Source organism: Agelaius phoeniceus, chromosome 24 (genome assembly GCF_051311805.1).
Source record: "Agelaius phoeniceus isolate bAgePho1 chromosome 24, bAgePho1.hap1, whole genome shotgun sequence".
NCBI classification, from domain to species: Eukaryota; Metazoa; Chordata; class Aves; order Passeriformes; family Icteridae; genus Agelaius; species Agelaius phoeniceus.
This window is the reverse complement of record NC_135288.1, coordinates 8,251,556-8,273,397: the sequence shown is the minus strand read 5'-3', so window position 1 is coordinate 8,273,397 and position 21,842 is coordinate 8,251,556. Positions and strand designations below refer to the sequence as shown.

General features: G+C 47.9%; 2 protein-coding genes across 2 annotated transcripts in view; one reads left to right on the top strand and one right to left on the bottom strand.

Moving 5' to 3' along the window:
• ACAP3 (ArfGAP with coiled-coil, ankyrin repeat and PH domains 3) overlaps positions 1 to 5,958 on the top strand; it is a 41,671-nt gene extending 35,713 nt beyond the window's left edge. The window contains exon 24 of the mRNA XM_077190324.1: positions 246 to 5,958. Within this exon, the coding sequence (XP_077046439.1) occupies positions 246 to 393 (148 nt within the window). The 3' untranslated portion in view covers positions 394 to 5,958. The remainder of the gene's footprint in view (positions 1 to 245) is intronic.
• A 1,213-nt stretch (positions 5,959 to 7,171) lies between these two features.
• SCNN1D (sodium channel epithelial 1 subunit delta) lies at positions 7,172 to 14,338 on the bottom strand. The gene is made up of 12 exons (XM_054648034.2): positions 14,010 to 14,338; positions 13,028 to 13,289; positions 12,342 to 12,529; positions 11,763 to 11,866; positions 11,264 to 11,427; positions 10,434 to 10,532; positions 10,056 to 10,173; positions 9,353 to 9,431; positions 8,891 to 8,948; positions 8,607 to 8,662; positions 7,829 to 7,904; positions 7,172 to 7,438 (listed from the first exon to the last, which is right to left on the bottom strand). Exons 1-12 carry the CDS (start codon positions 14,336 to 14,338, stop codon positions 7,172 to 7,174), a joined length of 1,800 nt encoding a protein of 599 aa, XP_054504009.2.
• Positions 14,339 to 21,842: the final 7,504 nt, after the last annotated feature.

The following is a 21,842-nucleotide window of genomic DNA, read 5'->3' as shown; positions in this document are numbered from 1 at the left end:
TGGGAAACACTGCCTGGGGACTGGGCAACATTGGGAAGTACTGGGAACACCAGGAAACACTGCCTGGGAACTGGGAGAGACTGGGAACCAGTGGGGAACGCTGCCTTGGGGGACTGGGAAACATTGGGGAATACTGGGAACACCAGGAGCTGCTGCCTGGGAGCTGGGAAACTCTGGGAAGCGCTGGGAATCGCCGAGAACCAGCAGGGGCAGGAATAACCACCCCTCCCCTGGCGTCCCCGCAGGCTGCGGCTGGCGCGGATGAACGAGGAGATGCGGGAGGCAGAGGGGCCCCTGGGGCAGCCCGGGCAGTACCCCAGCAACAGCCCCACGGAGCTGCAGTACAGGAAATGCATCCAGGAGTTCATCAGCCTCAACATCGATGAGTGTTAGGGACAGCCCGGCGCCCGCGGCCGGCCCGGAGCCGGGCGGGGTCCCCGCCAGCCCCACCCTTGGATATTCCGTGTTTTCCCTGCTGGTTGGTCCGGTTGTGATGCCTGCACACCCCGAGGGCTGAGCTGCCCTCAGGGGGTTTTACCTTGTGGGCTTTGAGTTCTCATGCTTGACTACTGGATGGTTGATTTTTTAATTTTTTTTTTTTTTTTGAGGGTTTTTCTTTGGAGTAGGAACCTCCCCAGGGTGTGACCACAGATTGTGGGATTGTGGCCTGTGGGATGGAGTGTGTGGGAAGTGTGGGAGATGAGCTTAGAGGTTAAAAAAACAGCAACAAAAAAGAAAAAAAAACAAAACAAAAAAAAAAAAGGAAAAAAATTCAAAAAGAGAAGCAAAGGAAAAACCTTCTGTGACCAGGAGAGAGCCACCACCACCAGGAGCAGACACAGCTGTGCCTGAAGAACTGGCTTGGAATTCTGGCAGGGATGGTGGCACGGAGCCTGCTCTGCCCTGGGAGGGCCCCGAGGTGCCCTCCAGGCTGGATTTGGGGCAGGGATGCTCCGGAAGCCCAGCAGGATCCAGGATCGGGATTGGGATCTGGATCGGGATTCAGGATCTCAGCTCCTCACCTGTCGCTGCTCTCAGGACTGAACCAGCCACACTCCCCTCGCCTGCGCCCTGGCTGTGGGCTGCCCAAAGCCATCGCTGCCCTGCTCCCATCCCACTGCAGTTCCCAGCAGGGTTCCCATCCTGCAGCATTCCCGGAAGGATTCCAATCCTGATGCAGGATTCCCAGCAGGGTTCCAGCCCCACTGGAGTTCCCAGAAGCAGCAGCACTGATCCCTGTCGCTGGCGATGGGCTCAGGGCAGGGAGGGGAACCAGCTCCAGCTGCTCGGTGCAATTTCACAGAATCCCGGATCCCACTGTCCCGGATCCCACTGTCCCGGATCCCACTGTCCCGGATCCCATTGTCCCGGATCCCACTGTCCCAGATCCCCAGGCTGGAGGTCAATTTCAAGCCCATCAAGCCCAGCCCAAGCCCCAGCACCCCAACCAAGCCACATCCAATCTTCTTCTAATCCCACCCAGGGATGGAGACTTTGCCTTCCCTGTTCCCTGCAGGTCTCCATGGGGACAATTCCACCTGCAGGAATCCCCTCCGTGCTCCCCGCCTCGTGCTGGAGCATCCCAGCAGCTTTGGAGCTCCCCAGCTCTGAGGAGCTGCAGAATTTTTGTGGTTTTCTCCTTTTTTTCCCCTCTCTCAGCTGCCGTGAGGGAGCGTGGCTCTCCTTGGAGCGCTTTGCTGCTGTCTCACCCTGCCTGGGAGGGTTTATGGAGCTCAGGGGGCTCTGGGATCCTGGATGGAGCTTGGAGACTTTCCCGATGTCCCCAGCTGCAGCTGGCACCAGGATTTGGGGTCAGGATCTGTCCGGATTTGGGGTCAGGATTTGGGGTCAGGATCTGTCCGGATTTGGGGTCAGGATCTGGGGTCAGGATCTGGGGTCAGGATCTGGGGTCAGGATCTGTCCGGATTTGGGGTCAGGATCTGTCAGGATCTGGGGGCAGGATCTGTCAGGATCTGGGGGCAGGATCTGTCAGGATCTGGGGGCAGGATCTGTCAGGATCTGGGGGCAGGATCTGTCCGGATTTGGGGTCAGGATCTGTCCGGATTTGGGGGCAGGATCTGTCCGGATTTGGGGTCAGGATCTGTCCGGATTTTGGATCCCGGTCCTGGCTGCTCCTGGCCCAGTGAGGAAGGGGCTGGGAGCTGTTCCTGCTCCTGGCTCTGCCCTGAGCTCCAGCCTGGCTCCCGCAGGACGCCCCGGATCCCGGTGGAACCCCCGGGGCCCAGCCCTGCCCGATCCCAGCCTGGGGCTGGCCCAGCCCGCAGGGAATTCCCTCCCCAGCCCCGTCCTGGGGCAGCTCCTGGTGCTGATTCCCCCTCGGGCCGTGCAAATCCCTCAGGGTCCCTCCAAGCTCTGGAGAGAAAGGAGAATTTTCACTTTTGAGAGTGGAGGAGAATTTTCTTCATTTGAGAAAAAATAATTTCTTCATTCTTGAGAGTGGAAGAGAGTTTTCACCATTTGAGAGCAAAGGAGAATTTTCACATTTAAGGAAAAAGGAGAATTTCACATTTGAGAGTGGAGAGTTTTAACCATTTGAGAGTGGAGGAGAATTCTCACATTTGAGAGTTGAAAATTTTCACCACTTGAGAGTAAAGAGAATTTTCACCATTTGAGAAAAAGGAGAATTTCTTCATTCTTGAGAGTGGAAGAGAATTTTCATATTTGAGAGCGAAGAATTTTCACATTTGAGAAAAAAGGAGAATTTTCCCCATTTGAGAGTTGAGAATTTTCACCATTGGAGAAAAAAGGAGAAATTTCTTCACTCTTGAGAGCAAAGGAGAATTTCCACCATTTTTCACCACTTTTCGAATTTCACACTCTGCTCTGCTTGTGGATTTCGGCACGGCCATAATTTGAATTATTTGAATTTTTTAACCTGTACAGCAACTCCAAACTGATTTTCAACCCCCCCTGCTTTTCCCAGCTTTTTTAGGAGGAGTTCAAAACCCGACTGATCCTTTTGAGAACTGAGGAGAAACCACAGCTTCCATTTTTTGGGTCATTTTATTTCACTTTTTCTGGGAATTCTGGCCACAGATCCTGGCCAGGCTGCACCCTGGAAGCTCAGACTCACTGCTGAAGTACATGAAGTTGGAAAAAAATGTAAATATCGATGCAAAAAGCAGCATCTTGCAAGACAATGGATTTATTTAACATTGTATTGGTACTTTAAATATTTAGATTCAATGTATAAAAGCAACTTGGTGCACTTTTCCTACCTGACAGTATTTTGGGGGGTTTTATGTTCTTTTGTTATGGGTTTTGTGCTGTCTTTTTTAATCAGTGGAATTGTTTAAGTATTTAATTTATTCTTATTATTGATGTGCCCAGAGGACTAGTGCAATTTTTATTCAATACAGTTGGTCTGTATTTAATGTCAGGATTTTTTCCGTAGCGTTTTTAGGGAATATTTTTCCAAAATTGCCTTTTTTTTTTTTCCCCCCTCACCCTGATTTTCCTCTCTTCCCCCCCCTTTTTCCCTTTGTGTTTCCATCACGGATTCAAAACCTCAAAATTTGAGATAAACCCAACACCCTGCAGTCCCCAAACCAGAACTTTCTCCAGGAAAAACACGTTAAGGATGCACTTCTCCCAGTTTCCTGTGTTTCTTGGATGTTTTATTTCTCCTGGGGGCGTTTCTGGGGGGATGTGGGCTCCAAATTTCGGAGGGGAGAGTGGGGAAGGCACGCAGAAAATTCAATTTTCAAATTGAAATTTGAGCATCTTCAGGCTCTGAGTGGGATGAAAAAATGAACATTTTGTTGTTTTTCCTGCCTGAAATGCAGCTGGATTTGTGTTGTACCATCCTGCTTGGAAGAATTGATGCCCTAAATTGGATTTTTTTCTATTTTTTTTTTCCATTTTATCTTTTATTTTTCCAAGGGGGTGTGAGTGTTTTCTGTTGGATTTTACCACATTTAACAGGAGGAATTAAAAAGTGAAAACCCCTCAGCCACCAGGATCCTCCATCCTTGGGACTTTTTGGGATATGGGGGAATTTTTCTCTCTTTATTTGACCCAAGTGCCTGGAGTTGGATCCAGTCTGGGCTTGGATCTCTGATTCCAGCTGGGATTTTCAATATTCCAGGGTTTTTTCAGGTTATTCCAGCCTTGCTGCCTCTGAGCTGGGAAATTTCTTGGAGTATTTTAAAGGAAAAAATAATTTTAAAAAAAGGGATTGGAAGATTTGATGCCTTTAACCAAAAATCCAGGTGTGAGAAGCTGAGCTGGGCCAGGCATCAAATGGAATTATTCGTTGGAAAATACCTCTGAGATCATCAAATTAATTAATTAATCATCGTTCATTAATCATCCTGCAGCTTCCAGGAGAGAACTGGAGGGAGGATTTTGGGATTGAGAGATCAGGAACATCAAAAATATCAGGAAATACCAAAATCAGGATCAGGAACAGCAAAAATTTTGTGATTTGTGCAAGAAAAACCCAGGAGCTGCTCAGGGAATGCACAGAATTCCTGCCATGGGTGGGAAAATGGAATTTCTGAGTTTCCCAGCAATTCCTGGTTTGAATTTTTGGGTTCCTCAGCAGTTCCTGGTTTGAGTTTTGGAATTTCTCACAATTCCTGGCTGGAATTTTGGAGTTCTTCACCAATTCCTTATGGGACTTTTGGGTTCCTCAGCAATTCCTGGTTTGAATTTCTGTGTTTCTCACCAGTTCCTGGTTGGAGTTTTTTAGCCATTCCTGGTTTGAGTTTTGGAGATTCTCAGCAATTCCTGGTTTGAATTTTTGGGTTCCTCAGCAGTTCCTGGTTTGGGTTTTGGAATTTCTCACAATTCCTGGTTGGAGTTCTGGAGTTCTGGGGTTCCTCAGCAATTCCCGCTGCTGTCCCTGCCTCCGCGTCCCTCTCGGAGCCAGCGGGGGCCGGGAGGTGACACCGGTGACAGCCCTGGGGACAGCCCTGGGGACAGCCCTGGGGCTGAGGGACACAATGTCCTTTTGGAGGGTCCAGGAGGGCTGGGGTGTCCCCATTTCCACGGGAACGGGGCTCCCTTGGGAACGGGGCTCCCTTGGGAACGGGCGCCTCAAACCGGGCTGGGCTGCGCCCGGGATTCCCGCTGGGAACGGGGCTGGGCAGAGGGGGGGACCCGGGAGGGACCTGGGTGCCAGCACGGAGGGGTTTGGGTGGGGACGCTGCTGTCCCCGGAGGGGGCACCAGGGGACAGGGAGAGACCCTTGGGCCAGGCCGGAGGGGTTGGGCCAGGCCGGAGGGGTTGGGCCAGGCCGGAGGGGTTAGGCCAGGCCGGAGGGGTTGGGCCAGGCCAGAGGCCTTAGACCAGGCCGGAGGGGTTAGGCCAGGCCGGAGGCCTTAGACCAGGCCGGAGGGGTTGGGCCAGGCCAGAGGCCTTAGACCAGGCCCGGAGGGGTTAGGCCAGGCCCGAGGCCTTATTTGGTTATGTCAGAGGGGTTGTTTGGCCAGCTCAGACATTTTTTGGCTACCTGAGAAGTTTTTTGGCCAGGCCAGAAGCACTTTTTGGCCATCTCAGAGGGGTTTTTGCCAGCTCAGAGTTTTTGGCCATCTCAGAGAGGTTTGGGCCAGCTCAGACATTTTTTGGCCATCTCAGAGCGTTTCTGGACAGCTCAGAGGGTTTTTGGTCACCTCAGACATTTCTCTGCCACCTCAGACGTTCTTTTGCTGTCTCACAGGGGTTTTTACCATCTCAGAGGTTTTTGGCCAGCCTGAGGCTCTGCCCTCGCTGTAAATAAAATTAAACTCCCACCCCTGCTCTCCTCCCTCCCCACCCTCTTTGCACCCGGATTTTTTAACCCTTCCCCTCCCTGCACCTCTGGAAATTCAGATTTTTCTCTCTGTAATCACCTTTGTACAATTCCAAAGCTCTTTCTTGTGCTCTCTGCCTTTTTTCCCCTCTCCTTTCTCTGGTCTCTTGAAGCACTCTTAATAAAAATCTGGATAAAAACTCCTTCCCTCCTCCTTCTCAGCTTGGTTTCTTGCTGGATTAACCAAAATCTGCATTTTTAACCCCTTTTCCTTCTCCAGGCTGAGCTGTGGGGCACTGAATGGCACACAAAAATTGGGGTTTTTTTAAAAAAAAGTCAAAATCTGTTTTTAGAGCACTTTATTATTTAAAAAATAATTTAAAAAACCAAAGTTTGTGGGTTTCAAGAGAGTAAAATGCTCCTGTGCAAACATCCCCATCAAAAATAAAGTTGTCTATTCTATGTACAGATAAATTAACAAATATTAACAAATATTAACAAAAATTAACAAAAATTAACATTATCTCTGTTATCTGCGATAAAACCACAGCATTCCACGGGAATCAGAGGGTTTTTCTGGGACCTGAAGAATTCCCAATCCTGGATTTTTTTTCTCTTTATTTCCCTCTGGAACAGTCAGAGTTGGTGGGAATTACCCAGGAAATCCAAAAGCAGCAGGAATTCCAGAGGGAAAGAGGGGTTTGGGAATTCCAGGAGAGGTTTGGGAATTCCAGGTGGGATCAGGGCCTGGTGGAGTTTGGGAATTCCAGGAGTTTTCGGGAATTCCAGCTGGGATCGGAGTCCAGGTGAGTTCCAAGCACTGCCAGTGCTCAGGGAGCTCCCAGCTGTGGATCCAGGACATCCCTGGCACTTTCCCAGCAGGATCAGGTGAATCCCAAACATTTCCACCCTCAGGGAGATCCCAGGGGAGGATCCAGGACATCCCTGTGATCTTTCCCCACAGAATTCAGGGAATTCCTGGAGAATTCCAAGCATTGCCAGGCTCAGCCGTGGATCCAGGATATCACTGTCACCTTCCCCTCAGAATTTGGGTATTCCAAGCACTGCCAGAGCTCCCAGCTGGGGATCCAGGACATCCCTGTCATGTTTCCCCCAGAATTTGGGAATTCCAAGCATTGCTGTGCTTAGTTGTGGATCCAGGGTGTCCCTGTCACGTTTCCCCCAGAATTTGGGAATTCCAAGCATTGCCATGCTCAGCTGTGGATCCAGAATGTCTCTGTCACATTTCCCCCAGAATTTGGGAATTCCAAGCATTGCCATGCTCAGCTGTGGATCCAGGGTGTCCCTGTCACGTTTCCCCCAGAATGTGGGAATTCCAGCCCCCTCAGTTGTGGATCCAGGGTGTCCCTGTCACGTTTCCCCCAGAATTTGGGAATTCCAGCCCCCAGCTCCTCCTCACAGCTGCCCCAGCTCCAGCCCCTGCCCCAGTCCCGAGTCCTGGGCTCCCTCCCGCAATTCCCTGCGATTCCCCGGGGCCAGGCTGAGATTTGGGGTGGGGCTGGAGCCCCGGGGGCCCCTCCGGGCCCGGAGCCTCTGCAGGCAGAAGAGGCCGGACAGGACCAGGGTGTCCAGGAGCAGCTCCAGCATCTCCACCACCGAGAGCACGGAGGAGCCGAACCAGAGGCTCCACTGGCTGCCCATGCTGGACAGCAGCAGGTTCTCCTGGAAAACCCAGAGACCATCAGGTATGGGACAGCTCTGGGGCTCTGTTTGCATTTTTCTATTGATTTTTCAGTGGTCTCCCTATTCCTCAGTCTGGGAATTGAGCTAATTAATATAATATAATAAATAAGTATATAAATATATATATAATATAAAATAAAAATAAAATTATATTAATGTCATATAAACAAATAAATGTATTTATGTATAATGTAAAAATAAAGCCTAAATTAATTCATGTTAATTAATAATTAATATTATCATATAAATGAACATATATATTTTTACATACTCTAAAAATAAAGGTAAGTAATTAAATTTTAGGACTTAATTCCTGCTGGAACTCTCAGGAATTCCATGGAAAGGGAATAAAAAGGAGCTGTCACCTACTGAGAGCAGCGGGGCCTCGTGCACGGCCTGGGAGCTGAGCTGGCGGTAGAAGATGGTGACCTTGGCAATGTCCCTCCTGCAGGGACAACACAGCACGGCTGGCACGGCACGGCTGGCACGGCACAGCTGGCACGGCACAGCTGGCACGGCACAGCTGGCACGGCCGGCACGGCACGGCTGGCATGGCACGGCATGGCCGGCACGGCACGGCTGGCACGGCATAGCTGGCACCGCGGGCATTGCCAGGGGCACTGGGGACATTCCCAGTTGGCACCAGGACATTCCCAATGGGCACTGGGGACATTCCCAGTTGGGACTGGGGGGACATTCCCAGTGGGCACTGGGGACATTCCCACTTGGCTCCAGGGCATTCCTGGCTGGGACTGGGGCACATTTTTTGGGGACTTATTGGAGATTTACTGGGAATTTATTGGGGGTTTTTTGGGCTTTATTGGGAACTTCTTTGACATTTATTGGGAGTTTTTTTAGGGTTCCTTGGTGTTTTTTTGGGATGATCGTGCAGGATTTCCCATTGCCCTCCCCTCCCCATTCCAGACCCCATGGATTGGGATGACCCCATTGGGACAGGGATAATCCAGGATTTACCTGCTGCCCTCCCCTCCCCATCCCAGACCCCATGGATTGGGAATATCCCACGGATTGGGATGATCCCATTGGGACGGGGATGATCCCAGGATTTACCTGCTGCCCTCCCCGCCCCATCCCAGACCCCACGGATTGGGAATATCCCATGGATTGGGATGATCCCAGGATTTACCTGCTGCTGCTGGAGTTGTAGCCGTTCTGGTGCCGCAGAGCCTGGCGCACCCAGTCCTGCCATGGGAACGTTGGCATTGGAATATTTGTTATTGGAATATTGGCATTGGAACATTTCCATTGGAATGCTTCCAATGGATTATTATCAATGGGATATTTGATACTGGAATATTTGCATTGGAATGTTTGTCACTGGGAGATTCGTTATTGGAATATTTGATATTGGAATGTTCATTATTGGAATATTTGTTATTGGAATATTCATTATGGGAATTTCTGCAGTACCTGGGATTTTGCCGAGGGCCACTTGGCTGTGCCAGCTGAGACCTTGTACAGGGATTCCCTGGGGAGGAAAAAAAACCCAGGAATTCTGAGCACCAGGAGCTGCCCAGGGAGAATTCCCAGAAATCCAGAAAATTCCCAGGGCAGCTCTTCAGAACTTTGGGAAAAGCTTCCCAATTCAGGTCACAAAATAAACCCTGAATAATTAAATATAATAAATATAAATAATATAAATAAATGTATTAAATTAAATGTTGATTAAATAGAATAAATCTCAATCATTAAATTTAAAAGAGAAAAATATAGGAACATTAAATTTAAATTTAATTTTAATTTCCATTACATTTAGATTAAATTTCATTTAGATTACATTAAATTTTGAGTAAATTTAATTTTAATTTAAATTAAATTTTACAACGATGGGAGCATTGACTTGAAATTTAAATTGAGATTTCTGGGGCTCACCTGCAGGGTTTGGGGCAGTGCTGGAAACAATCCAGGCGGTGATTCCGGAGCCGGGAGTAGAGCTGGTAAAAACAGTGCCCTGGAAAATGGGATGGGAGGAACAGGGCTGGGAATTCCCAGGAATCCCCACTCCCTTTGGAATGATCCCAAAGGAAAATAATCAGAATTGAATCCTGAAATCCCTGAATTTTGGGCTGGAAGGGACCTTAAAGGTAATTCCCACCCCGTGGATCCAGGATCCTTGAAACCCAGGGAATTCTTGGATTCCAGGGATTCCCCAGGGACTCAGGAATTTCCAGGGATTTTTTTCCCAAGTATTCAGGAAATCCCAGTGATTATTTCCTAGGATCCAGTGAATTCTATTATTATTATTATTATTATTATTATTATTATTATTATTATTTCATTTCCAGGCTCACTTACCCCAGGTGGGCTGGTGGCTGTAGTTGCTATTCCCAGTGAATCCCAGGCATTTATTTTTTTTATTATTATTATTATTCATGTATTCATGTTTTTATTTCAATATTAATACATTTCGATTATTCATATATTTTTAGTTTTAGTTTTATTTATTCCCTCCCAGGCTCTCTTACCCCAGGCGGGCTGGCGGCTGCAGTCGCTATTCCCAGGTAACCCCAGAGATGATTTATTATTATTATTTTTAATTTTATATTTTTTATTTTAATTTGTCTCTGCTCCTTACCCCAGGCGGGCTGGCGGCTGTAGTCGCAGTAGCGCGCCCCGGCGGGCAGCGGGTAATAGAAATATCCACAGCCACAGCGCTGCACCATGGCCCGCTGGAAACACGAGTGCAGGCAGGCCTGGAAACAGGGAAAGCATTGGGATAAACCAAAATAAACCCACATTTCTAGCGTGGAACTGGTGGGAGAAAAGGGCAAAAAAAATTGGAATCTGTAGGATGGAGCTTTTAGGAGAAAAGGGCAAAAAAAAATTGGTGTTGTTGTAGAGCAGCTGCAGCCTGGCAAAACTGGGTTTAGCTAAGGTAGGCTCAGTACCTGCAGGGTGTAGGAGTTGTTGTAGAGCCTGGCTAAGCCGCGTTTAACTAAGCCAGGCTCAGTACCTGCAGGGTGTAGGAGTTGTTGTAGAGCAGCTCCACGGCCACGTCGGCCCCGTCCGTGGTGCACCTGCCGTAGTTGCCCCCCAGGCGATTCACCTGGTCCTGTGGGGACACAAAGGGTGATTAATTAGCAGGGTTCATTAATTAGTGCCCACCTGGCAGATACCAAAACCATCCATGTTTGGGATGGCTGGGTTTGGTTCCACCTCGTGCCCACCTGGCGGATGCCGATGGAAGGATGGTTTGGGTTGGTTGGGGATGGTTGGGGTTGGTTTGGGATGGTTGGGGTTGGTTTGGGATGGTTGGGGATGGTCCCACCCCGTGCCCAGCTGACGGATGTCGATGGAAGGTTCGTTTGGGATGGTTGGGGTTGGTTGGGGATGGTTGGGGTTGGTTTGGGATGGTTTGGGTTGGTTGGGGATGGTTTGGATGATTTGGGATGGTTGGGGATGGTTTGGGTTGGTTGGGGATGGTTTGGGATGGTTCTGGATGGTCCCACCCCGTGCCCACCTGGCGGATGCCGATGGAAGGTTGGTTTGGGATGGTTTGGGATGGTTTGGGATGGTTTGGGATGGTTGGGGATGGTTGGGGATGGTTTGGGATGGTTTGGGATGGCTCCACCCCGTGCCCACCTGGCGGATGCCGATGGAAGGTTGGTTTAGGATGGTTTGGATGATTTGGGATGGTTTGGGTTGGTTTGGGATGGTTCTGGATGGTCCCACCCCGTGCCCACCTGGCGGATGCCGATGGAAGGTTGGTTTGGGATGGTTTGGATGGTTTGGATGGTTTGGGGTTGGTTTGGGATGGTTTGGGATGGTCCCACCCGTGCCCACCTGGCGGATGCCGATGGTGGTGGCGATGCCCGGGCGGATGTGGAAGCCCTCGTGCTCCAGGAACGGGGTCTGGTTGTGGCTGTGGATCATCACCTTCACGCCGGCCACCGTGGACAGCAGCGGGAGGTGCTCCTTCTGCTCGGCCCGCAGGATCAGGGACAGCCCTGGGGACACACACAGGGGGGCTGGGGACAGCCGGGGGCACCAGCACTGGGCAAATCCCTCCTGTTCGGGTTTGGGTCCCAGACTTGGGCTCTGGGATCCCTCAAGAGCCATTTTTAATCCTCAGAGCCCTGGTGATAATGGCACCTATTGCAAACCCTCATAAATTCTGCTTTTTTAAGCCCAGATGATGCTGGGGCTTAAAATAATAATATTGTCGTGGCACACATTGGTGCCACAAGAGATGCCAAAATTTATCACTAAATCCTGCACTGAGGACAAATTTAATGAATTCTCTTAATTTTAGCTCTTTTCCCCCATTTTGCAGATCACTCACCATAAGGAATTCCTGGTTTTGTGGCTGCCCAGAAAGGATCTGTCCCCTTGCTGTTAAAAGTGTAGCAGCTCCCAAAAACTGGGTGGTGGAAGTGAACGTGATCACTGGAAAATCAGAGATTTGATGGGGTTTAATTAATTGATTTTTTACCTTAATTCAAAGCTGGGTGTGTTGGGAAAATGGGAATCACTGGAAAATCAAGAGAGATTTGATGGAGTTTTACTGGAAAATCAAGAGAGATTTAATGGGGTTTTAATTACAAGTGTGATACCACCTTAATTCCAAGCTGGGTGTGTTTGGGACAGGGGGAAGGAGCTGTGCATGCCCTGGAAACCCCAAATTCAGAGAATTCACAGAATTCTCAGAATCCCCAGGTTGGAAGAGACCTTCAAGATCATTGAGCCCAACCCAGCCCCAACAGCTCAACTCAGCCCTGGCACCCAGAGCCACGTCCAGGCTTTGTTCAACACCCCCAGGGATGGGGACTCCAGCACCTCCCGGGCAGCCATTCCAGAGCTTCATCCCCCTTTCCATAAGAACCTGCACTCCCCTGGTGCCACCCGGGGCCGTGTGTCCCACCTGGGCCTGCAGGGCTCCCCATCGTACTGGCAGGAGTAGACCAGGTCCTGGAAGTGCTGCTGGTGCTGGGGCGGCCCCGGCGGCAGCTGCGCCATGACGTTCATGTAGTGGAAGCGGAACCACTCCAGCAGCGCGTCCATGCCCGACGGGTGCGAGGTGTAGAAGCAATTCCCACCTGTGGAGTTGCACTGGGACACAGGGAAAGGGGGAGACCATCTGTTGTTATTGGGGGATTTATTGTTAGTGGTGTATGATAATAATTGTTCTGTTAGATTATATATATCATTATATGGGAACCATTATTATACCCATAATAGCAATAGCTTATTACCATAATCTATTACTATTATGGGAATTATTATTATATTATAGTAACATATTATATTATATCACATCATATCTATTATCTCTATTATATTTATTATATTATAATACATATTAATGTATTTATGCATTATGCATATGAAATATATTATCATATATAATTTTAATATATTATATATAACTTATATCTATACTATTATATTATATGGGAATTATTATTATTCCCATAATAGTAATAGATTATTTTTGTGTGAATCCCATGCAGGTATTTTGGGGTGAATCCCCAGTTTCTCTGGGGCATACCCCACGCCAGAGGTGCCCCCACATCCCCCCGTGCCCCGGTCCCCCTCTGTGCCGCTCACCAGCTGGAATCCCACTCTGGAATGTTCTTTGCCGGCCCTGGGGTCCCACATCCTGACCAGGGAGAAGTTGTGGCTGAGCCTGAAGCCGGCGCTGCTGAGGTTGGCCCAGGCCTGGACGCGGATGGCGCCGTCCTTGTCCCTGTCCCTGTTCCTGTCCCTCAGCTGGGACAGCCTGGCCGCGGCCTTGGGGCCGTACAGGAAGGTCAGCGACTCCTCGGCCATGCGCTCCAGCTGCTCCAGCTGCTCGCTGACCAGCTCGAACCTGCAGGGATTGGGGAAAAAATCCACATTTTGAGAAAAATTCTGCATTTCTGATCTCTCATTGACCAGCTCAAACCTGCAGGGATTGGGAGAAAATTCCACATTTTGGGAAAAATGCCACATTTCTGATCTCACAAGCTCCATGGAAAGGTTATTCCTTGGGATCTGTGGGAGAGTATCCAGAAATTCTGCTGCTCAGCACACCTGAATCTAATAGCTTTATTTAGTATTTAATTTATTAATAATCTTTATTAATAATATTGATTTAATATTTAAATTATTAATGATATTTATTAGTAATAATAATGTTATATGTCCCTCCTGGGGGAGGAATGCCTGACCCTTCCCAAACCTTTGGGAGCATCCAGGTGTGCTGGGATGGCAGATGGGGATGGCTGTGGGATGCATCCAAGGGGTTCTTGACCCTTCCCAAGCCTTTAGGGACACATCCCAGACCCTTCCCTTTAGGGACACATCCCAGACCATTCCCAAGCCTTTAGGGACGCCTCCCAGAGCATTCCCAAACCTTTAGGGACACATCCCAGACCATTCCCTTTAGGAACACATCCCAGACCATTCCCAAGCCTTCAGGGACACATCCCAGACCCTTCCAAACCTTTAGGGACACATCCCAGACCATTCCCAAGCCTTTAGGGACACATCCCAGACCCTTCCAAACCTTTAGGGACACCTCCCAGAGCATTGCCAAAGCTCAGCTCACCTGGAGGGATCCAGGTTGCAGATGGTGACGGCTGGGAACATTTTGGGCTCGGAGTCCATGGACATGGTGAGCACCACGGGGTAGGCCCAGAACTGGCTGAGCATGAGGGCGAACTGCCAGTAGAGCATGGCCAGGCTGGCCAGCAGCAGCAGCGTCCAGAACGCCGTCTTCATGCGGTTCCTGCCCGAGCACACCAGGCGGATGGTGCCGTGGATCGTGGTGTTCTTGCAGAAGAACTCAAACATCTCCTTGAAGGAGCCGTAGAACTCGATCAGCCCCTCCTCGGCTGCTTCTCCTGCTGCTGCTGCTCCTGGGAGCTCTGGTTCCATCCTCCAAACGGCTTTCTAGGCATGGAAAACAATGGAAAATCATTAATCCGAGGGAAAGGCTCGTCCAAAAAGGCTTTTTCAAACAGGCTTTGTCCAAGGAGGTCCTTCCCAAAGGGGCGTTTTCCAAAGAAACCTTTTCCAAACAGGTTTCTCCCAAATGGGCTTTTCCAAAGAGGTCTTTTCCAAAGAGGTCTTTTCCAAAGAGGCCTTTTCCAAAATGGCTTTCTCCAAGAGTCCTTTCCCAAGTAAGTTTTTTTCCAAAGTTTCCTCTTCCAAAGAAACCTTTTCCAAGCAGGCCCCGAATGAGTTTGTAATTAGGAAAACCTGACAATAAAATTGCAGAGAATCTGAATCCAGGGAGATCCCCCAGGGTCTGGATCCTGGAAGGAGCAAAGAACCCAAATTCTGCTGCGGAATTCTGAGGAGCTTTCCCACATTTCCAGAGGATTTCCTTGCCAAGGTGGATTTGGGAAGTTTGAGGCCAAAAAAGGTGAGGAATTTCCTGAATTTCCTTCTTTCCAAGAACTCAAAGGAGCAGAGTTTGATCCTGAATTATCAATTCATTGTGGGTCTGCACAGATTTGTAATTCATGATGAGGGGAATAATTCTAGTGGAATATTCTGGTCTAAATATTATTATTTATTATGTTATTACAGATATGATTTATTTTATATATATATATATAATTTATTATATCTAATATTTATTTTATTATTACTTCTTCTTTATTCTTGTTTTATGGGCTAAAACAAGACTGGCTCAAAACCACTATGGCTTCATCTTTATGGCAAAGAATTAGGGAAAAATTCAACTTTCAGCTGGTTGAATTAGAAAATTAGAAGCTGGTTTTAATTTTTGCTGTAGGATCTCATTCTGCAGAATAAAAAGGATGAATTTCTCTCTGACCTCTGCTCCAAGATGAAATGCAGGAGGTGCAGGCAGGTATTTTGGGCTGGAAATGGAGAAAAACCTCAGCTGGAAGCACACAGGGGATGAGCTAAATTAGGGTGTGGAGAAAGAATTTAATTCAAAAATTGTAGAAACCACTGGAAATAAAATAAAAACGCCCTCAGGGTGTTTCTTCAAGACCACCAAAATATTAATTAAATAATATGATATTATTGATATTAATTAACATCATTAGCAGTGATTTTGCCACATAAATAGGAATTTAGGTATTTGTATTTTACAGCAGTGAAAAGAAATGGAGAAGAAATTGAAAACCACTCACAAGAGCGGCATAAATACAACTAAAAATCCAGATATTTTTATTATAATTTCTCCCAGTAATTAAAACATCTCCTGTGCTATTCCAGGGGCAATTCCAGCATTTCTGAGCATGGAAAAGTGGCTCTGGTGGCAGTTTGGGGCAGCAGAGTGACACGGGGACATTTCCGTGTCCTGAAGATGACAAGGTGAGAATTGCCAAGGTGACAGCAGCCCGTGAATCACCCTGCTCATTATGTCATTAAAAGGAGTTTACTGAGTCCAAACTTTGGGACAACCTTTGCTCCAAATAAAATAAATAAAATTAAAATTAAAATAAATAAATAAAAATACGGAGTAGAGGTTGAAATTGAGGAGAGGAGAAGCAGCTAAAGGATTGTTGGGAGAGGTTCTGTGATGGAATTAATGAAATTAATTTGATTCAATTTAATGAAATTAAAGCTTTGAGTCTTTAGCCATGAGGAAATGTGGAATAAAAAAAATGTAATGACCTAAAATGAATGCTCAAAGAATCTAGTCCTTGCTCATGAGGAAATGTGGGAAAAGGGCAATAATTACCCAAAATGAATGCTTAAAGAATTTATCAAACAGATTTTTTAAATCGAATTTTGACTATAAAAACCCTCAGACAAAGCCTGGTTTTCAGAGTTAATTCAGATAATTTTCAGGTGTTCTGAGTGGGATTTTAAGTTTATGCTGAATTCATCCTGTTTAAATCTGCTTTGCTAAAATGATTCATTCTAAAAATTTAATAAAGCAAAATAATTCAGAACCAATCTGGAAAAACAGCACAACCCAAGATTTATAGCTACAAACATAAAAATACACATTAAAAAAATCAAATTATAACCAAATTCCAGCCCCTTCCCCACGGTACCTTGGCAGAAACTCTGATCTGTGAGCGTTTAGAGAAGCCACTAAACCCAGCCCTGGGCTTAACCCTGAGCAGAAGTCAAGTCCTGGCCCAAAGCTGTGGGATTTGGGAGGCCCTGGAGCTGTCCAGCCTTTATGGAGGGCAGCGATGACATCAAAAGGGGCAGGACTGGAGGAAGAGATGATGGAAATTATTCAAAGCATGATCCAGGGAATAATAGGAAGTGAATAAACTGGACGGACGGGTTAACGTGGAGCTTACACCGGAGTTAAGCTGGGTTTAAGGGCTGCTGCTCTGTTCACCTGGATTTGTTTTTCCCCCTCATGATCGGAGTCATCGTTTTTAGGGAAATAACCGTGGGTTCCAGAATGTTCTTCCTGCTCTGGATTTCCCATCTTTGTTCTTCCTGCTCTGGATTTCCCATCTTTGTTCTTCCTGCTCTGGATTTCTCATCTTTGTCCTCCCCACTCTGGATTTTCCCATCTTTGCTCTTCCCACTCTGGATTTTCCCATCTTTGTCCTCCCCACTCTGGATTTTCCCATCTTTGCTCTTCCCACTCTGGATTTCCCATCTTTGCTCTTCCCACTCTGGATTTTCCCATCTTTGCTCTTCCCACTCTGGATTTTCCCATCTTTGCTCTTCCCACTCTGGATTTTCCCATCTTTGTCCTCCCCACTCTGGATTTTCCCGTTTATGGGGGATCTTCCTGCCTTCTTTACCTGTTTTCCAGAGCCTGGCAGGATCCCAGGGAATTGGAGCCCTCGAGCCTTGAGGAATTGCATTCCTTGGTGGAATCAATGTGGGTTTCCTCCTGCTTCTTCAAGAATATCCCAATCCCATCCCAATCCCAACCCAATCCCAATCCATCCCAATTCCAATCCAATCCCATCCCAATCCCAACCCCAATCCCATTCTAATTCCAATTCCATCCCAATCCCCATCCCAATTCCAATCCAATCCCATCCCAATTCCCATTCCAATTCCATCCCAATCCCAATTCCCATTCCAATCCCATCCCCATCCAGGATTCAGGTGCTGAGATGGAACCAGAACCAAACCAACCCCGTTCAAATCAGGTTTTGGGTTAAAGAGTGGCAGAAATGAGGGAGAAATGGATTTGGGGCACCAAGGAGAACTTCCATGATTATTTTTGATCCTTTCCCACATGGAAACCAGCTCTGCAGGAAGTTTTTTAATGTGCAAATGGGAATATTTGGGGTCCAGATAAATTTAGACCCTGCCTTTCCAAATTGGATTTTCTCTCCCACTGGAAGGTGTGGAATATCAGTGTTTGCAAAAAAAAAAAAAATAGAAATTTCTTGTGAAATTTGATTCAGAAAGAAAGGAGAATGGACAAAGGGGAAAGGAAAGAAACTCTCCTGATTTTGATTTATTTCAATGCTACTTACACATGATTTATGCTGGATTTTGTTCCAGATAATAATTACCCAGTGCAGGGCCAAGGACAGAGTTTGCACAGTTCATGCATAAAAACTTCCAAGAAAAACGGTAAAATTCCTACACTTTCTTTACCTCTGCAGCCTTTATCAATGAAATTGGATGTGATTCCATGAAAATCAGCAAATTAAAAACAAAAATTAAAATTGAAATGAAAAGGAACCTTCTGGCCACGTCCACAATTGTTGCTCCTCAGGACACAGAGAACATTTTCTCCTTCCCTCCCTAATCAACATTTCCTTACTCAGAATTTTTAATTACAGCCCTGCAATGCCCCAGGACTTTCTCAGGGCTCTTATCTCCACAATCTCTGCATTTTGAAACAAAAAAAAAATCACATTTTTAAGCAGTGAAGGAGTTTTCGCCCCACCCCGTTTCTCCCAGTTCAGGATCCCCAAAAATGCCCCAACAAAACCAGGAGATTTTCTCAGTGATGCTGATCCAGATTTTTTTCCTTATTTTCCAAGGAATAAAATTCCTGGAGGGAATTTGGCAGGGATTTTTTCCGAGGTGCTGCCATTGTGAGGCAGCAGGACAGCAATGTTGTGCTCTGGTGGCTGCTCCTTGTGCAATAATTGCATTGTCAGGGATTGATTGTTGCATTTTCCATTGCACAACCCGGGGTGAGGAGAGACACGAACGTGACAGAACAAGGTTCCCAAAGCTGGGAGGTTTTTAATGAGATTTTAGCTAATTAACTCTTCACCTGGCTCTGCTAAAACTCGTCATTCAATTTGATTTTTTTAAATTAAAAATTAAAATTATTTAAAAAATTAAAATTACAATTTTTAATTTAAATTTCTGAAATAATGTTTTTGGGTTTTTTTTTTATTTAAACAAGGTTCCAGGTATGTTTTGTGAAATTTCCTTTTAATATTAAAGAGGGGTAGAACAGACTAATAACAGCTGGTTTAATAGGATTGGAATCTCTTAAATAATTGTAAAATTTAAGAGGAATAAACCACATGTCTCATCTTTTCTTTCCACTCTGGATTGCCAGGGGAAATGTGGGTGTGCAGAGCTCCAGGAAAGGAGGAGAACATCCAGAAAATGCAGGAATTCAGCACAAAAATCAATGCAGAGATTGCCAGAGGAAATGTTGGTGTGCAGAGCTACAGGAGAGCAGGAGAACACCCAGAACATGCAGAGCCCAGCTCAAACAACAATTCAGAGATTCTCAAAGGAAATGTGGGAGTGCAGAGCTCCAGGAGAGGAGCAGAACACCCAGAACATGCAGGAATTCAGCAAAAAAATCAATGCAGAGATTGCCAGAGGAAATGTTGGTGTGCAGAGTTCCAGGAGAGGAGCAGAACACCCAGAACATGCAGAGCTCAGCACAAGCAGCAGCGCAGGGGCCGCCTGAGGAAATCTGGGGGTGCAGAACTCCTGGAGAACACCCAGAGCACCCCGGGCTCAGCATCCCTGCCCGGGCAGAGCACCCAGAGCACCCAGGGCTCGGCATCCCCGTCCGGGCAGAGCACCCAGAGCACCCAGGGCTCGGCATCCCTGCCAGGACAGAGCACCCAGAGCACGCAAAGCACCCAGGGCTCGGCATCCCCGTCAGGGCAGGAGCAGAGGGAGGTGGGTGGGGAGCAGCCCTGAGCTGTGCAGGGCAGGCCCTGCCTCCGGAGCCAGCAGGAATTCTGCGGCCAGAGGGGGGGACAGCAGGGAGGGGACAGAGGAGCACTGGGAGCACTGGGAGGACAGGGGAGCACTGGGAACACACTGGGAACACACTGGGAGCGCACTGGGAGCGCTGGGAGCTGCCCGCAGGAGCTGCGCTGGACTGGCTGATCCAGTGGCCAGCTCTGCACACCAGCATTTCCTCTGGCAGTCCCTCAATTGCTATTTTTACTCTGGAAATCCCTGAATTGCTTTTTGTGCTGAATTCCTGCATTTCCTGGATGTTCTCCTCCTCTCCTGGAGCTCTGCACACCTGAGTTTCCTCTGGAAATCCCTCAATTCCTTTTTCCTCTGGGATTCCCTCAATTCCTTTTTCCTCTGGGATTCCCTCAATTCCTCTTTTTCCTCTGGCAATCCCTGAATTGCCTTTTTTCCCCTCTGGAACCCCTGAATTGACATTTTTCCCTCTGAATTGTTTATTGTGTGCAGCTTTGAGCCCTGGCTGGGGATTTCTCTGCAATCCCTCCCAGGGATCTGAACCTGCACACTGGGGATGTCCCAATGCTGCCAAACCTGCTCCAGGCTGCCTCAATACCCCTTAACCCCTGCTGGGCTCGTTTCTAATCCCAATTTTCCAAAGTAAAACTCCCTGGCACATGAGCAATGAGCACATGACTAATCTGTTAATCAGCAGCCATGGAAATATTCCTTAATTACCCCTCCTTAATGAGCAAGCTCCACGTCAGCCCTGCCCTGGGTGCAGAGGGTTAAAATCCAGCCCGGAAATTCAAATTAAAATGGAAATTAAAGTCCTGCTGGGATGAGCAAGCATTCATTTGTACTCACTCAGCTGTGTGAGGAGGGAACCTGCGGCTGCTCCTGGCATCCCTCTGGAATAATCCCGGGGTTTTTGGGGATTTTCTTCCTCTTCTGGGTCCTCTCCTCACGGATCTGTCACCCCCTGGAACCCCAAATCTGTGATCCTGGCTGGGGATGGGTTTTGCTCTGATTTCCAGTCAGACCCAGCAGGGTCTGGGGGAATTCTGAGGGTCGGGGAACACCAGAACCTCCCTGCCGGGAGGGCACGGGAACCGCAGCCATCCTGGAGCTGCAAACAGCATCGCTCCCTCCTGACAAAGGCCAAAAATCCCCAAAAAAAACCTGGAAAAAAGGTGGAAATCGCTCCCAGCTCCTGGAGCAGCCCCAAAATCAATTCCCAATCCAGGAATTCCAGCTGGAGCTGGAGCAGATGAGGAATCCCAAAAAAAACCCCTGGAAAAAGAGGTGGAAATCCCTCTCAGCTCCTGAAGCAGCCCCAAAAAAGATTCCCAGGGCAGGAATTCCAGCTGGAACTGGAGCAGATGAGGAATCCCAAAAAATTCCTGGAAAAGAGGTGGAAATCCTTCTCAGTTCCTGGAACAGCCCCAAAATCGATTCTCAATCCAGGAATTCCAACTGGAACTGGAGCAGGTGGCAGCTCCCAGCTCCCAAAAATCCCAAAAAACTCCAGGAAAAAAAGCTGGAAATCCCTGCTGGCCCCTGGAGCAGCCCCAGAATCGATTCCCAAGGCTTGGCAGCAATGCCCAGGGCAGGAATTCCAGCTGGAACAGATGAGGAATCCAAAAAAGTTCCTGAAAAAGAGAGGGAAATCCCTCCCAGCTCTTGGAGCAGCCCCAAAATGGATTCCCGGGGCAGTAATTCCAGCTGGAACTGGAGCAGGTGGCAGCTCCCAAAAATCCCAAAGAATTCCAGGAACGGGAGCTGGAAACCCCTGCTGGCCCCGGCGCAGGTGAGGAATCCCGAAGTATTCCCGGCCAAGAGGTGGGAATTGGAGAGGAGCAGGCGGCGGCAGGAGGCAGAGGAGCCGGGCAGGGAGGAGGGGATGGAGCAGGCGAGCGCTCATTAACAAATCCCAATTAAAACTCGCGATTGCCCAAGGCCCCGGCAGCTCCCTGCCCTGCCCTGCCCTGGGTTTGTTTTGGGGTCCGTCCAGCTGCCATTCCCCGCTTGCCCACCTTGGAGGGTTCCCCGCGGCGCTGGAGCGGGGCATGGCAAAGGGAGCTTTAAAAAAATGTATTTAAAAAAAAATGTTTTAAAAAATTGAAAAATATTTAAAAAAACAGGGAAAAAAAGCTTTTAAAAAAGGGAGGGAGGGAGGGAGGGAGGGAGGGAGGGAAGGAGAGGGAGATGGGAAAAGGAGAACACCAGAGACATTTGAAAAGCTTTTAAAAACTTTATTTATGTTTATTAACATTATTTTCATACATCAAACACCAGGTTTTATTGTATCGTTTAAAATTTGCTATTAAAACCTGGTTTT